Raw genomic sequence first — 17269 nt, 5'->3', positions numbered from 1 at the left:
ACGAAGACATGAATCATTGCCTGAAACACCGGACGGTGATGTTGGCAATGGCGCTTTTTATGTCTTTACTAGCCTACAAAGCTTGAGATGAATACGATCTCCAGCTAGTACGAACTACAGCAACGTTTTGCGTTACGTGTAGTACTCCGTATCCATGCCGTGTCGACGACCCTTGCTTTTATCTTACTTCAAGCCCATCGGTAGCTATAGACTTTGGGGATAACGCAACTTAGGGATGCCCTTCTGTGATGTGGATCCGGTCGAGGCTACGCTCTTTTACAGCTATTTCGTGGGTGGAAGAGTCGCTTGTATCATCGGGCTTTCGAGGATGTCAACAATTTTGCATCACCTATTTGGAACGAACATGTTTATCATCCATGGCTATCGTCGTCGACTGTTGATTCTGGCAGAATAAGTTAGAACCAAAGTTCAAACAGCAGCGCGGCAACCGAATGACGTTCTCATATCCTCCCATGAGTCCCGGCATCGATATTCTTGGGAATGAGGACGTTCCCAACTCGGAAGACATGAGGGTTGTTGTTCGTTGTCTATCCATCTGTATGAGGTGAACTACTAAATAGACTTCAACAGTTGGAAGCGAGTCTAGCAACGCTAGCTCTTTGCAAAGAATGACAATGTGAAAGCCCCAGGTTGCGTCATCCGAGTTCAATCTAGGTATCGCGAAACTAACGTAATGCCCCTCTAGCGCCACGTCAACCACTGTCGCTCTCGTATCTGACTTCGACACAGGACTGCTTCATCTCTTGTTCAAAAGCGTACCGGAAGACCGACATGACGGATGTTTCAAGACTCAACCCGAAACGGTATATAAACACGGCCGACCACGTGACCCCCCTGACAACGACGACAATGACAACGTCGTTCTCTTGTCCCGAAAAGTGTCCTCTCTTCAACATCTTTTGAGGTAGTCTTTCCACTCCGTTATTCCCAGTACGAGAGCATACCGCAGAAGCATACTCTCCGACGTCCCCAGCGAAGAAACTATAACCAAGTTCCTCCGTTTATCCCACCAGAAACCCCGAGAGACAAAACTAACGAGAACGGAGTTTGAGATAGATCGTGCGGCTAATGCTCTCCCAATGACAGCAGACATTCAAGTCAGCCATAATGACGTCCTCGCCATGAGGATCCCAACACACATCTTCCTAGACTAAGCCAGCCCGTCAATGCGATTGTTTGTTTAGATCCTCCAAGTTAGGAGAGTTTGGCTCCTTTTAAAACATCCATGAATACCGACCGACACACGTCTCAACTACTTAAATGGGCAGCGACAGAGGGCTAATGAGCGTCACATTGGTTTCCAATGATACGTTCCGTTGCAAGAAGAAACCGCATGAGACCGTCGAAGTGCAGACGCCCATGAAATGGAGTCAATGAAACCCAGTCGACGATATGCTGAGAGAAAGACGAAAGTCCAAGCAGAGCCGACCAACTCGAGCCCGCGTCAACTCACTCACCACTCCAACCCGCCTTGAGAGAAGTTGCCCAAAGTCATGCATCCCCAACCAACTTCACAAGTCCAGCCCATCAGAGAGAACTCGATAGAGACGACCTCCAAACCGCAAACCCAAGCCCGCGCAAACGCACACCAAACCACCAACCCGCCCTCCCTCGAAAGTCCCACGGCATCCTCCACCCAACCACATCATCCCCCAAGAACCTCAACCCGACAAAAGTCCCATCCCTCACCCCTTTTTCCCCCGGAGTCAGCAGCCACACACACCTACAGCCAGCCCAACAGCCCTACGCCCTCGACGAGCCGAACCGAGCAAACATAACACGCAAACATAACACGCAAACAAACCACACGAGCGATTACAACCCCCCACCGCCCAATGATCCATCCAACACCCCCCGCCGAAGCTCGTTCCACCACCTCTCAGAAACCAGCACGCCTTTCGAAGCTGAACCCGCCGGAGTTAAGGGAGGTAGGTGGATTCTGGATATAACAAAGTACGGTCCGAATCGGACCGCCTGAGAAGCCTCCCACGCGATTTGACCAAGTCGAGACCCCCTTTTCCCTTCCTCCACTGCGGCTTCCTCGGGAGGAGAGACGGCGGGTAAGATGCCGACCACTCACGAAAAGGGGGGGTGTGTGGGATGGGATGGGATGAACGGGTGATTCCAGACGAGAATCTTGTGCCCGCATAGGGCTGTCGATGCCTGCGCCGCCGGGAGGCATGTCTGCGCGCATGCGCCATCGTGGCCTGCTGCCTAGCCCTATGAATGGACGGGGGAGGGAGGCCAACGATCCCAAGCTTTACGCGCCTACGTCTACCTCCTAAGAGATGGAATCAGCAGAGAGAGAGAGAGAGAGAAAGGCCAGAAGAGCAAAAGTGCTTCCTCCTCATCACCCGGAATTAGCCGTTGCCATCTGGGTTAGTTGTCTGACAGGAAGGGGGACGAGTGGGAGGTACGTGAAGGTGACTGGTCAGCATCCAGAACCCCCGGCACGTCATTGTCATCGAACGTCTGAATAGCCTCATGGTCCAAGCCACTCGCTTCGATCCTTCACGCGGCCATCACCTTCCCCTTCTGCGGAGGATTCACATCGTTCTGACGGGCGTTGCCAGAGGTATGTAATTCGGAAGCCTAAGTGGGTGGGTAAACGAACGTCTCCTCCCCACGGTGACGAGCCTCGAACGACGCACCCCCCCTCTCCCCTCTCCCCTCCTCAATTTCTGACAGGACGGGCCCGTTGAAGGAACGTGCCTGCCGCATCTCTGGGTTCTCTAGAAGTCTCCGCAAGAGCTTACTCGCTACCGCTGGGGTTCGGAGCTGGGTCACGCTACGTTCCATTCTCGTGCGGGGAGGGGGAGGGGAGGACCAGCGGGCGACACCCGTCCTCGGCCGAGGCCAGCGAAGGGCTCCCCCCGGGTGGGATGCAAGGCTGGGATGACACGGGGACGGGGGGAAAATGCCGGCGTGTCTCTCTCCTGGGACCCGGGTTTTCGTCGTCGCAGCTCATTTTGCATCCCTGGAAAGCTGGAGGTTCCAGATACGCACGACCGAACACGGACGACCGAATGTGGACGAGCGAAGAACCCGAGCTGCATGAAGAAAAGGGACCCATCGACGACTTGAGAAGGTCGATCCTTGGTCATTGCTGACATTGATAAACCCGCAGTTTCGCGGATCCGCTTCTTTCGTCCGACGACGGTCGGATACAAGTTACGACCCGTACGTAGGTGTTGTATTGTACAGCCCCTCATCAGTGAGTGGTTAGTGAGAAATGAAGAGAAACGACGATGACGGAGAAAGTGATCCATATCGAAGAGTTGAGGAACATGTGCCCAAAACGAATATCAGCAGACTATCCGGTTGGAAAAACAGGGGTCTGGCTGGGGGGGTACCTTACCCATCATAACGGCCGTAGCCGAATCCCTCACGACTCCTACGGATTAACCCGTTCACTGGCTCGTAGTCTTCGTCCAAGAAGGAGTCGAATCCTCGCGCTGCTGTAAAGATTCCTAACAAGTGAGTGGTGGCCCCAAAGTCCCGAGGGCCTGTACATAACACACACCATCACCAAAGCAGGGAGGATCAAGCGAGATCCTGCCGGTGAGTTTCTCCGTCCCAAGACCGCGGACCTAGTCCCAAGGAGCCCCAAGTAGACGGCGGGACTCCTTCGGACTCGTCTCCAATCACCACCCGTCAATGATCCGAAGAACGAAACACCCCCGGTCGTTCGCAGTCCAGGTCTTGGTTGGTCGAGCCCCGGCCGCGGTTCGTGCGTTTCCTCCAGACCCCTCCCCTCTCCCCCATCAAATCCCTCCGCCGCCAGCGCCGCCGCCGCCGCCGCCGTGCGCTGGCAGACATCAGACGGGAGTCTAAGCGTCCGGGTAACCGGGGTGTGGTGTTGGAGTCCTTGCACGAGTGGGAAAAGTGATTTGATGGATCAGAAATGATGTAGCGCTAGCTCGAGCGCACCAAGGAAGGGGCCGCATCACATCGCCAACGCGCGCGTCGTCGTTGTTGCGTGTCAATATGCGAGCTCTACCCATGTCGTGAGGTCAGCATTCGAGATTGCAGAGCTGCCTCCTGTGCCGCAGAACCACGCCGAGTGACATCGGAGCTTCCTCCGCACGTGAAGTGCGCAACAAACAAGTCTTGGCTGCTTGTTGTTCCTGGCAGCGCTGACGGCCAAGTGTGGACTCAATTTTCTCATGCGTCACTTGCTCGATCAGTATCGCAGTTATCTGGGTAGCTGACATCAGAGCCCTACTCCGCCTTGAACTGAAACGATTTGTAATTGCCCTCTGCTTGTTGACGATGTCGTTGAAACTGGGAAACGTCGACCCGGCCAGCCCTTACTCCAGGCACCAGGACATGAAGCGTTACATACCTACGACCCTCATCAGCAGGTCGCCTGTCCTTTTCTTCAAGAAAGATGGCTCCACTCGCGGCGGCCGCCTCAACGCTATGCCATTCCTGGACCTGCTTTCGAGGAGGGGTGCTAGGTGCACAGAGCAGACCAAGCAAGTCGTGGGGTTCATGGGTCTAGCGGTACGACTCCATCGCTTCAGGGGGGGTTTCTTAGGAAACATCGTCGTCGACCCTCTGTAGAATGCTGATCCTTGCGCAGGGAGAGAAGACCGCTCTCTGCCTAGTCTCTCGTCCGCAAAGCCGTTGTTGGTGTAAGTAAATGGCGGTAGACAGCTTCAAACGTCGTCCATATTAAATTGCTGTGCTGAGACCTGTGATGCAATGACAAGGGTACCCGGTACTCGGGGGAGGCGATGAAAGGCTGATTTGGAACCGACGACGTCTTTTGAGCGGGTGTTTTTACCCGACAGGCCCTGCACATTCCGTCTTCTGCCTTGAAGGATGTGCCGCTGTTGACAAAAGTCCCAAAATTTTGTCGCTGTGCCTCACCGAGCTAACACTGCTCTGCTCAGGTACGCACACCGAGGTCGGCTGTCCACACCGCAAGCGCCGTTCTGTCGACATGTCTGTCTCGACTTTGCGTGTTCAGACTGCCAGATGCCAGTCAATAGGTCGGTTCATTGCCTGGGCCCTCCATTCGAAATGGAGACTCGACCCGAGCCCACATCTGTCGACCAAAATGGCAAACGCTGCTCCTCGGCTTTCTTGCTACAAGGGTACACTGTAAGAATAGGAGGATCGCTATGTGTGCAATATCCGCTCCAATTGCCAATGCTTGCTGCTGACAGCGAAATGTTCTCTATGTATGCCGAAGTCGACCGAACGGTGACTGTGAAAAGATAGATAGAAGAGATTTGAGAGAGTGATCCAAGCTTGTCTAAATAACGCCAACGTAAATATATCCCAAAGCTGCTGTACATGTCCAGGCCCAACAAACGCCTTCAAGTTTGAATGTGTCGGATCACACGTTCGTCGGTCGCTGTAGAAGCCCGAACCAATCCGTTGTCGACCCTGGAACCTTTCATCTCACTTGAGACCGTTCCACCAGGCATCCACATGCCGTGGTACGCGACACTCCATCCAGAGCTCCAGTGATGGTTGAGGAAAGTTGTCCGGTCCACGGCCATCTACGGATACCCAGCCGTATTCTTCCATGCTGCCTGTTGTGTTACCAAGTACCTGAATTCTGCGCGAGCGCAGCAGACTTCGGCGCCAGAAAGAGCAGCATGACTGGATATTTGCGAGTTCTCGGCCGCTTTCGAGTCAGCGCTCAAGCACAACCCGAAGAGAGGCAGGTCTGTCTTCTCGAGTCTTGCGAGAAGAATGAGCCGAAGATGATTTTTACCTGTGTTGCAGTCCGTCAGTACCGCTCTCCAACTAAAAGAGTCTTCACTTACTAGCGATGTGAACTCTTGCCCTCCTTCTTCTTGCTGCTGCTCTTGTCGTATGGGCCTTTGCATTGACCTCGCGTCTCTATCCGAGGGAGAAGACCGTCGAACAGGACTGTGGAATCGTAGCCCTTTCCCTTCTGATCAGGCGAGGTGCCCTTGGAACTGCTGCTGTAGGAGGTGTTCGAGTCCATGGCGCTGCTTGATGTTCTTAGAGCGGCGATCTGACAACTTATTAGCTAAGACCAATGAGAAGCAACTGGCGCTGACTTACAGTGGTTTCTTGAAGCTTGCGAAGAAGGTCGCTAGTATTCTGCTGAGAGTATTGGATGGATGCTTGACGAGACGAGGACGAGCTCATGTGGTTCTGAAGATGCTGTTGACTCATTCTGAAGGCAGCCTCGCTCGAGGTTTATATCTTCAGGAGTTGAAAGGGGAAAGTTCTGCCCATCCCTAGATATCAAGAACAAGAATAGATCAATGGCGTAGCAGGGACTTTGGAAATCAGCAGAACCAGCCTTTCCGGGCGCAGCTCGAGGAGGTAGACAGTCTGGATCTAACAGTCATAGCAACTCGATGGCATTCCAAGCCTGGCCGGGAACTAGGCAGAGAGTTGGTTGGCCTTGTAGTCAAGTGAACCCCTTGCTGGCCCCCAAGGCAGGCGATGGGGGGCTTGCCGGGTAGTATGAGGACTCTGCCTGATGGACCCGTTTTGGAACCTGTCTTTGGCTGTCTTTGGCCCTCCCCAGGAAGAACTTTTGCAGCTAGTCTTGTTTGTGCTTTGAAAACAGCATCATTTTGAAAGAAAACGGGCGGCAGAAGATGTGTGAAAGGGAGGGATACCAGAGCCACTAGGCTGCGGCAGAGCAGGTCCAAATCGCCCAGTTTGCAGCCATGACGGACGTGCCCTCACTTTTACCAAAGTCCCGTCGTGACATATCAGGTGCTGGGTGGTAGTTACAGGCCCCAGCACCAGTCAGCATGGTTGCTGGGATGTGCTCTAGTGTGGGTAACTGGTTGGAGCCAAGTGAATCGTCCAATACCATTCGCTGTGCTACCGTTCTCTGATTGCCGAGTCTGAATGGCCTCAATCTGACACAGGGCAAATGATTCGAGAGACGATTCTTGATGTTGCAGCAAGGGCGATGTCACCCAATGATCCCCAAAGGATTCGATAAAGCTATCAAGCATTGCGAATATGGGATTTGAATAAACCAAAGCCCGAGAAACTTTCTCATGGACGCCACATCATGGCATGCCGCGTGCCCTACTTGAGCATAGGGCTGAGGTTTGACCCAATCCGCGAGCCCGCTAACGAGACCAGATGGTCGCATGTGTGGAGGAAGATGATGGTTGCGCTCTTGCGGCACTGCGGCAGCCACCACTTCGGCCGTGGTCCAAATCGGCGCCGATTAGGAATCGGAGTCATTCGTAAGCGGCGTAGCAACCTGTAATGACGAATACCAACAAGTCAGATGGACAATTCTCGCCATCTGTCACTCGACACGAGGCGCCTTTCAGAAACGATGTTGCAGTCTCGTCTGCGGCGCATTATCCTGTTGTCGACCGGCTTTTGCGGTGACTTGTCTCAATTGTGACGGCGGCGACGACGGTAAGAACCTTTGTCGTCGGGCGGTCCTTGTCGTCGGGCGGGCTTTCTCGAGCTTGGTAGGCGTTTCGTTCTCTCTCGATTGTTGGCTCGCGTTGGGGGCGCAAATGATTTGTCGCAAGGTCGCAAAATGAACGTTGCGGCGACAAATTACATGTGGATCGCATCTCCCATCGGCAGACAGGTATAAAGGCGGCCTGCATGGCGGCCGCTCGAGTTGCAGAGGACGATCGAAAACCCACAATGTGAAGCTCATCTGTCAAGCTTTAGGCAGCCGCATCGCATTTGTTTTCTCTCTCGAGAGAGATTGCGCTCACGAGAAGAGAAATCCTGTAGCCTGGACTTGGTCGGAGTTGGTCTCAAACGAAGTAACAAACCAACAGGCAGCAGTTGGTTCTCAAGACCTGAACTAGGTTGCGGGCCGTATGGTGGTGCTCAGATGTACAGCGTTGTTTGGCATCCGCACCGCATCCGTTTCCGTGTCCGTACCTGTGCTGAGAGAGATCATCCTCTACGTGCCGGGCACCATCTGCCCATTAACCAGGGCGACGGAATCTTGTCACCCTTCCTGGCGGTCCATGCCCAGCCGACAGATCCACCTCGAATGGCCAGGGGTCCTGTTTGGCTCTGGGCAAGTTTAATCAGCGCGGGAGGCAGACTCGGTGGGGGAACGGGGGCCGGTCTTTCTCACAGTATTGCTTATACCGACAGAGTTGGGGGTTGCTGATGCCCCGGAGGAATTTCCGAAGCTTCTGCTTACTGCGCCTTCGGGACTCCGGATCAACTCGTCGGCGGATAGCAGCATCGGAGATGTTGGTCTGAGGATCGTGAGGATCGTGGGAACCGTGGGAGCCGTCAGGAAGATTTGAGTTGGCAGCTGCTATTGCGCTTCTTGGATTCAGATCCCCCCAACCTGTCTGCCGGGAACATCATCCTTGCTGTTTTGCTCTTCAGGCCTTGCACTTGCGTCCAACAATCTCGGACCTCAAACGGCCACTTCGCACCCTGACGTGCCCACTTTCCTGCTCGCCCAGGAGCCGAACGTCGAGAAGCAGTCAGTCCAAATCCTTGAGAACGGAAGCAGTGAGCCCATACCGGTATCCGTATCCGTACTCCGCACCGCAATTTAAGACTGGAAGCATTGCCCACGCCGGGGATACGGCCGAAGGCAGGACGGGGCGACCGGCGAAATGACCCGACTCACCGGCTCTTCCGCAGGCTATGTATGAGGAAGCGCGTTTGATGGAGCAATAGCGAGGCCCCATATCCAAGGGGAACATTCTGGGGCTCTGCGGCCGCTCAGTTGTTGACTCCGTCATGCCTTTCTCTAAACAGGACATTCGTATTAACCGCCAATCAGCGCCTGAGAATAGCCGAGAGGCCAGGCGTCATTGGCTACAGACAGCATGTCTTCTGCTGGTCCCCTTTCCGCTGTGTCCAAAACGGCCTAGTCAATTTCCGACCTGGTCGACATCATGTAGGAATACTCGCCTCAACCAACCAGCAAGTTGTTGTTGGTGTTAGGGTGCTGACCGGGATCCATGCTAAGCCCAGAAGCACCGGCCCTGCGCTTATATTGCACCCGCTCCCCACTCTCCAGCGATCGTGGCATGCGTCTCGAAGGGGATCGCCCTTTCTCTTTTCACTTGGAGGAAGCGGCAACATAGCGGCGGAGAGATTCGTTATGCGTCATTGTGAAACGAGAAGACCTGAAGCCGAGATTGGTTGTCGAGTTCCGGTAACGTTGTTCTCCAGCTACTGTTTCCACGAAGCTTGTGAGTGTACGATGCGCAAAGTTCGATCGGCGTGCGGGCTATGACAGAGCCGAACAACGTTTTCCCCGGAGTTGAGTGCCTTTTCCCGCATCCTGTGAGTTCGCCTCCACCAGTGTCCTTCAAATTGGGCTCCTGCATCTGGTCAGCAATAGAGTGGTACGACAAGCTCAGCTGTGGTTACAAATCTCCCAGCTGCAAGTCTTTGAACTGCCACACGCACTGCCATCTGACGGTCGTTGATCTCTGCTGCACCCTGCTCTCTCCCTGCCCTGAGAACCCCAGCCCTGTCCCCACCAACACCCATTCCCCCTGTAGGGATGGTGATGGGCGAATAAAACCCTTTGTCGGGGGAGTCGGGAGCGGTCCAGCGGGTAAGTACGTTGTCGAGTCCCGCTGGCGCAAGGCCGACGATTGGCACCGAAGGCAAGGTCACTCTGCAGAGCGACCGTTGTCACGCTGCAGGGGATGGACTGCTGCCGCTGAGAGAGGGGTGGCATTGGGCCTAATCCCACCACCAAGCCAGCCATGCTCAAATGGGGGCGACAAGATGGAGCCTTGCCGGGCTTAGCGGTTCGTCTTCTTGCCGGTCGAGTCCCTTTTCCTCTGCTTTCAAAAACATATTCAACCGCTTCCCCGCGTTCGCTGAGACAGTGACCCATGACGTTGTGACTCGGCAGGTTTTGATATAGAGTCAGCCCCAGCATCTTGTCCCAGCGTTTGGCGCGTCTATCCAGCGAACTGTGGCCAACTCGACTTTGAGACGACATCGAGAGCAACAATGAAGACCTCCGACGTTTCCGTGCCGGCGAAGAGAAAGGCTTCGACCGATTCCGAAGCCGACGACATGACGAGTCCTGGGCAGTCAGCCAAGCCGCGCAAGCGCGTTCCCGCGGAAATCTGGGAAACCAAACGGCCAATCATAACGCGCCTGTACCAGGAGGAAAAGAAGTCGTTGAAGGAAGTGATGGAGATCATGGAGCGTGAATATCACTTCACCGCCACGTAAGTAGAGTGCTCCTAGGCTGTCGAGCCGTACTCACCGAAGATCCACAGCGTGAAGATGTATAAGTCAAGAATTTGGAAATGGGGTCTCGACAAGAAGCTGAAGGGGGACGAGGTCCTGGCCATCATGCTTCTCAAACGCGACCGTGATGAGTTAGGCAAGGGACCGACGGAATTCAGGATACGCGGTCAACTCGTGGACATGGAGAACATCAACCGGTATCTCAAGCGAAACCCGTCGTTGATGGCCAAATTCAGAGCTGGTCACACTCCTAGTGTTCAGACCACCCTTGAAGTAACTTGCCGAACGCCCTCTCCGCCTTCAAGTCCTCCGCGAGCCCTGGCACCGACGACGGAGCTGCAGAGCACCGAGCAAGTCTTGTGCCTGTTCCGAGATTATATCGATGGGTCTTTCGCATCCGGCGATTGGTGGTATGAGTACGACGTTGGGTGCTCTAGTAAACGCGTGGAAGGAATAGACAGCGCCAACAGTCTGTTCGAAAGAGTTATCGCGAGCTTCGCATTGGTCAACCAATGTATGAAGAAGCGTGACCATATCGATATCAACCGCGTACTCGGTCCGGCTTTCGACGCGTTGCGAGGTCTTGTTGCCTCCGAGACGCCAGATTTCGTGGCGAGGACGGTTTGCCTGCTGTGGTATCTGGAACGCCATTATAAGCAGGATCTTCTGCGAGTGGTGCTCAACTATCTGGCAGGACTGATCCCAATCATGTTAGGGCCATACCACATTCTCGGCCACATATGGCGAAGGCTGGCGGCAACCAACTTCTCGTCCTGGTACGAGCTGTCGATGCGACTATACGCAATGTTGGTACCCAAAATCGAGGAGCAGGTTGGGTCAGCCAACTACTTGACGCATCTGGTGTACTGCGACTATGTCGACTGCATGCTTGGTCGACAAAATCCGGAGGAATGCGAAGTATTGCTGAGTCGTCACCTGGCGCGCGCCGAGGCGTCTGGGCAGCAACATCCGTGGCTTGCGGATATGGCGCTGTCGCACGCAGCGGTTCTCGCAACGTGCAAAGAGAATCAGGGTCGGCGAGACGAAGCCATCAATGTCCTGACGTCGCATCTGAACGCATACGATATGAGTGACGACCAGAAAGCCGGGCTGCATCTGACGCTCGGAGTGAAGTACCACGGAAACGGAAACATGGCAGCTTCGATCACATCCTTCAAGATGGCGGCCCGCATAGCCCTGACATCGGACCTGGACGAAAGGGTATCCAACGCGGCTTTAGCCAATTTGGAGAAAGTATTCCGCGAGACGGGAAAACCGGAAAAGGCACACCGGGTTCACGAATACCGTATGAATCGGGTTGCCGTGTTTGCGAAAGAGTCCAACACCATTTCGAGGGGCTTGTCGGATGACTATGAAGGGGATAGCGATGTCTCGATTGAACTTGAAACGTTGCCAGAGTGGTTGTGGAAAGTTGACGAGACCGAAGAAGACGCATCCGAGTGGCCAGAGCTGGCTCCCTTTGGCTGGGTTGAGAAGTCATCGCCGGCTTCCTATCCCGGCTGCGTCGATGGCTCGTTGCACTGGACAAACACTTCCCAGTCCGAGTCGCCCGCCATCTTGTCAACCGAATATTCGCCCAGACTCGACAACCATGTCATTGATCCGCAGGTCGAGTACTACTACGGACACGAAGGCGAAGTTCGGTGACCGTGATTCGATTGGAACGGCAAGCATTCGGTGCTGCGGAGGCAGCGACGGTCTGTGGTCGACTGCTGTGGACAACTGCTGTGGTCTCCGGACTTGATTCGCTTCGCCTGACTTGGTGGTGAAAATCTATTGGGAAAGGAGCCACCAAAGGCAGACTGCGTCATCGATGACCAGGGCGAAGCATGGCCAGCTGTCGGAAGCCAATGTCGACGACTTTTCAAATTCTCGAGAAAGTGGAAGACAGCCGCGGTGCCGATCACCGATCAGTCCGAGGATGAAGACTACCCAGATCATTATCGAGATTGGGTTGGAGGAAGGCATTCTATTATCGCTTGGCAAGGAGCAAGGCGTTGACACTTGAGCCGGTGGATGCGAAGAAGAGCGATGAGGAAGAGAGATGGAGTTGGAATGACCGTGGATGGTATTGGTGGTATGGGCGTCGTCGTCAGTCTGAGGTGCCCTGGTGTTTTCCACAATAGCAGGCCTCAAACTCGAGATCTGATGAGGGGAAGCCCAAGCAGGCGCGGCTGCCAGTATTGATGAAGATTCTGGAAGGTACCATCGATGTCACCTTTCTACCCGCATGGAAGGAGCGGAGGATCGTGCCTTCTGCTTCGAGCACGAGAGCAGGAGTCACTTTGAAAATACGAGGAAGGAACGATGGAACATACAATGGAATGGCAGGCGCAATGAAGATACCACTCCGTCATATTACCTACCTTAAGTAGACCTTAGACAAAACCAAAAAAAACCCAAACATTTCACGATACCTAAGGGCTGCCCATTGTGTTGAGTGCTGGGTATTGCACTTATATCGCGTCATGTGGAAAGTTATTCTATTGTGTGGCTTGATACGAGTTTTTTTTTTTTTTTTTTTCGTAGCTCGCGATGTCCTCATTTCCTCCTAAGGGCTGCCTGGAATTTTCTGACACACCATCACCAACTCCAGTCGTACGTCGACTTCAATTTAGGGTAGCTACCTGCTCATCTACACAACACCGGTGCCTGGATCCTCCTGAGTTGCCATGCGCAGGAAACCTTCACCTCTTAGTTGACAAGCTAACACGCAGCAGGATCCCGAACCAATCCTCACAATCACCACGACTGCTGCCTCCGGACTACGTCAACGGCTCCCATCACATATCTTATTGAACCTCACAAAGCCCGTCATGCTAAGGTCCCCAAGATTGAGCGATCCTACGACAACACGACTATCTGCCCGCGATGGCGACATCTCGGTTCCGAACGTTCGGCGCCGCGTATCCACAAAACGGAACGGAACCCTGGACTCGCCCACCGGCCTCGGTGTCCCTCGGACTCCAAGAACCGGTCGATTGGCACGGATGTCTCGGAGAAGTACACGGTCGAGCCGACGTGCTGGAAGGATCACCTGGCAGGTAGGTCTCCGCCTTAAACACGTCCATCTTGACGTCGGCGGATGCAGAACAGGACGACCCCTTCGCACCGACACACGTCATTGTGCGCAACTGTCATGCTAAGGGGCGCAGATTGACGCATCACCATGCTCTGTCTGACAAACCATTACACCAAGATTGCCCAAAGCGTTAGCCTGCACTCGCGGCATTGGCGCGCTGGACTTGAGTGTACCTAGACGGAATGCACCAATGGGTCGCACTGCTGAGCCATCGTGGGCGCGTGCAGCCAATCGACGCGGCCCCTGGCGAACGTGAAGGTAGGGGGCCACGGGAAGGGTGATCTTTCGTCTGAGTGGCGGGCGGAGACGATTCAGATTGAACACTTGGAGACGCAGACGATGACTATTCTGACGGACGCCGGCGCCGACTCTGGCTGAAGCAACTGGTACGTGATCCGGGGTACGTTGGCGCCCTGCGTTGTCCAGGTAAGGGCGCACGTTGTGCTAACAACGGGACGGACTAGTCGATGGTGTCGTCGGCCGTGGCCGTTTTGCGGATTACGAAACGGAGCTCCCGGGTGACTCCGTCGCCAATGCATGAACGGACGAATTGCCCACTTCCACCGGGACACGACCGGCAAAGGATCGCCGTAGCAGAGATAAGATCATCTCATGATATCAGCGCAGTGATCGATCGTGCAGTTCATCCACTCTCACCGGCATCAAGGGAGATTGCCTTGGTTGACCGAGATCGGTCTCGTGGTCCTGCAGAGACCTGACTCTTTCCCACCCGTCATTTCAGCCGTTGGAGGTATCAAAAACAAGGAAGCACTGGCAACGACGGACGACGGACGCTGCGAATGACTCGGGGACGTTGGACGGTCGTCGTTGGATCGTCACACGCGCCGGGGCGGAGTGTAGCTGCCACGCGATGCAAAGTCGCCGGCGTCGACGGCTGGACAACGCAGAGTGGCCTTAGACTTGTACGGAATCGCCCAAAGTCGGGTTCAGCTTTCGGTTTAAGGACAGTAACAGCAGAAGGGTCCAGCATCACAGCCAACGCGACATACTGGTACAGCGGCGCTGTCGAGTGGATGGCGCACTTGGACGGGCCCGGCTCGAGCTACGGAAACTCGAAGACGAGATTAACGGCAATGTGCATGTTGGTGCAGCACTACGGACGACGGCCTCGGAGCAGAGGCTCTGAGCCTGAACAACTGGCTGAACTCAATTCCAAGCGGCACCCGTTGGCATCTTGACCGGCAAAAAGAAAAGCGCACTCCTTGGTGAAAACCGTTGGAAGACCCGTCGACCGACCTGTCCAATCGTCGAATACATGCACTCGGCGACGTCAGACGCCGGTAGGTGCAGGCGCATGCTGCTGCTGCGCATGCAGAGGTCTAGCAGACGGATCCTTCAGAGGCTCGCTCCCAGTCGGGGTTTTGATACGGATACCTTCGCGTACAGTGCCAGAGCCGAGGCGACAACGGTATCCTTTGGCCTGGAATGCCGTTTCCAAAGTCAACGGGCCAACAAGCCCACCGAGACCAGGGCGGGACGGACACGACGGGACAGGGACGAACAGGTGCAACCAGTCAGCCGGTGTAACATGGCAATAATGGAGAATTAAAACAACGGGACGCTGGACCCAAGACACAATTTGAGGGTGGGAACAAGTCGACAAGTCTCGACAAGTGCCTGGGCGGGAAGCCCAAAGCGGCTTAAACGAGAGCAGCAGCAGGCGCAAACAATCTTAACTCGTCCGTTCCGGGTCCTGGCGAGCGTTGGTTTGCAAGAAGCTGCCCTATGACAGTCTATGAGGGCGAGTTGTCGCTGGGCTAGACTGGGCTGGCCGAGGAGAAAATCAATTAGATACCTTGCAGAGCAGGTGGTTTGTCAAGGTTATGGCCGGGTCTCCCCACCGGCAGCGTCTCTCGTCTCTGCGTGTGTTGCCTCCTGGCGGCTGCCCGTCGCGGGCTGTAGCGTGCCGCCTTCCACCTGGCTGCACTGTAACGTAATATCCGAGGGGCGCATCAGCTGGGGCGCCGGAGGGGCTACGGAGCATGAGAGCAGAGCATGAGAGCTTTACAGATTTTAGCCTCTGGCATTGGCAGGTCGGACGGGAGGCAGGTGACTGCGTGCTGTGATGTTCTGGGTTGTGGCCGGATCGTGGGGGAGTTCAATAGTTTGTTGATTCCAATTTCGCGTAGGGGAAGCAATATGTGCTGGCCATGCGGCGTCGGAACCGAAACGGAATTTGGGCTCGAGGCCAGACCGCGAACCGTTTGTTCGTTGAGTGAAAGAAATCTTTTGCAAAGCTTCGATGCGAGCTCAGTCTTTGTCCAAGGGTTCGAGGGAGCTTGGCAAAGAAAGGGATCGCCATGGCCGTCTTGTGCAGTACGTAGATGACTGCATGCCTCTTCGACGTCCTCGCCGGTTGGGGTCAATTGGGAGAGAGAGTAAAAAAAGAGGCTTGCAGAAGAAGAATGCCGTGTCACGGCGATATACGGCCCATCTGGGGGCCAGACAACGGTTCTAGACTCGGGGGTTTGATGTGATTTGTTTCCATGGACCCCAAATTCATTCAATGGCAACCACCACCTACCTACGCCGCAGCCCAGATTGGTACCCGTCACCAGCTGACACCAGCCATTCCGTGTCTGGGCTGGTTACGAATCCTAGGGCGGTTCGTAGGGTGATGATGGCGTGGTGTTGTCGTGGCAGGTCTGGAGGGATGTATGATTTGGGCAGAGGGAGAATTAAGAAGGTCTTTTCTATTTCAATTTGCCATGTGGTGTTCTTGTTTGTTGGACTTGAATTTCATCTCGACCCTGAGAAGAGCAATGGATGAATCGTCGCCCGTTCGGGTAATTGTGGATCCCTTCCTTTTGTTCTGAGTGGCAGCATTTCCTCCCCTTCCTTTCCTTTTTTTTTTTTTTTTTTTTTTTTTTTTTTTTTTTTAAAGCTGCAAGATAAGGTACGTACCTATTTAAAGCACATTTTCCTTACCGTTTGGTCGAGGTGCGCTATCTCGATCTGCCACTGTCTGAGGAAGGTAGCAGATAGCTACCTATGTATGCAAGTGATTATTGCTCTCTTGATAACAGGCGCGTCTGTAATCTTGCAGAGGTGGGGGAATTGAGATTGAAGAGGGACAGAAGAGGAAAGCCGGTACGGTAGGGAAATAAAATAGGCATCGCACATGACGATGGATGACTCCCGCGGCCGAGTGGGCTCCAGGTTTGGGGATCCGCAGTGGCATCCGTCCCGTTCAGCAACAAGATGTTGACCCCAAAGATGATGTCCATTGTTGCATCCGTTTTGTGCCGCAAGAGACAGTGACGCTGCGAGAGGAAGGATTGAGCTGCAGAGGCACGAAGGGTGCACACTTCCATGCCGGCTGCATTGCATTGTATCTCACAGTGACAGCGACAGTAAGCAGCCTCCGGCCAATGTAGAAATTGTTAGGAACCGTCGGGTCTGGTTGGTCCGTTTCTGCCCGCACGGACGCCGAGTGGCAGCGGCACCGGCGGGCGACGCTAAGCCGAGACGGGCTCCGTTTCGACGGGACTGCCTTCCATTTTCTTTGGTTCCATTACGGCCATGGATATTCCCTTTTTCGATGATTCTTTTTTTTTTCTTGTTGATGACTTCTCCCTGTCCATGTCACTCTCACTTTCCAGTTTTTACCGTCAGTAAGAGAGAGGTGTGCTCGTCTTTCTACTTGCGCCTACGCCTGCGCCCTGCATTCGCATTTGCATTCGGGTCTGCACCCTTTTTGTTTCCACCAACACTGGACACTGGACAGTCCGTCAGCTCAGCGCCAGGTCTGCCGTTCTTCTCCAAATAGAGCACCCTGATCCCTCTTCGACAGGGCAGGCACAGACACGGCACAGCACTGCCAGAGACGCCCGGGCAACTCGCTGCTACAGGCAGTCTGTCACTGTCACTGTCACGTCCCCGTCACCGTCACCGTCGCCGTCCCTGCAGCGCGCTCAGCACCAGCCGGCATAGCCCAACCGA

General features: G+C 54.6%; 2 protein-coding genes across 2 annotated transcripts; one reads left to right on the top strand and one right to left on the bottom strand.

The window, feature by feature from the left end:
- Positions 1-5803: 5803 nt before the first annotated feature.
- CkaCkLH20_11665 (uncharacterized protein) lies at positions 5804-6156 on the bottom strand (the record flags this gene model as incomplete). The annotated part of the gene is made up of 2 exons (XM_038894379.1): positions 5804-6019; positions 6070-6156. 2 exons carry the CDS (start codon positions 6154-6156, stop codon positions 5804-5806), a joined length of 303 nt encoding a protein of 100 aa, XP_038740227.1.
- Positions 6157-9957: 3801 nt separating this feature from the next.
- On the top strand, positions 9958-11871 carry CkaCkLH20_11664 (uncharacterized protein; the record flags this gene model as incomplete). The annotated part of the gene is made up of 2 exons (XM_038894378.1): positions 9958-10181; positions 10233-11871. 2 exons carry the CDS (start codon positions 9958-9960, stop codon positions 11869-11871), a joined length of 1863 nt encoding a protein of 620 aa, XP_038740226.1.
- Positions 11872-17269: the final 5398 nt, after the last annotated feature.

Source organism: Colletotrichum karsti, assembly GCF_011947395.1.
Source record: "Colletotrichum karsti strain CkLH20 chromosome Unknown Scaffold50, whole genome shotgun sequence".
Classification (NCBI taxonomy): Eukaryota; Fungi; Ascomycota; class Sordariomycetes; order Glomerellales; family Glomerellaceae; genus Colletotrichum; species Colletotrichum karsti.
Note: the sequence above shows the minus strand (reverse complement) of the source record. Positions and strands in the feature narration are given on the sequence as shown.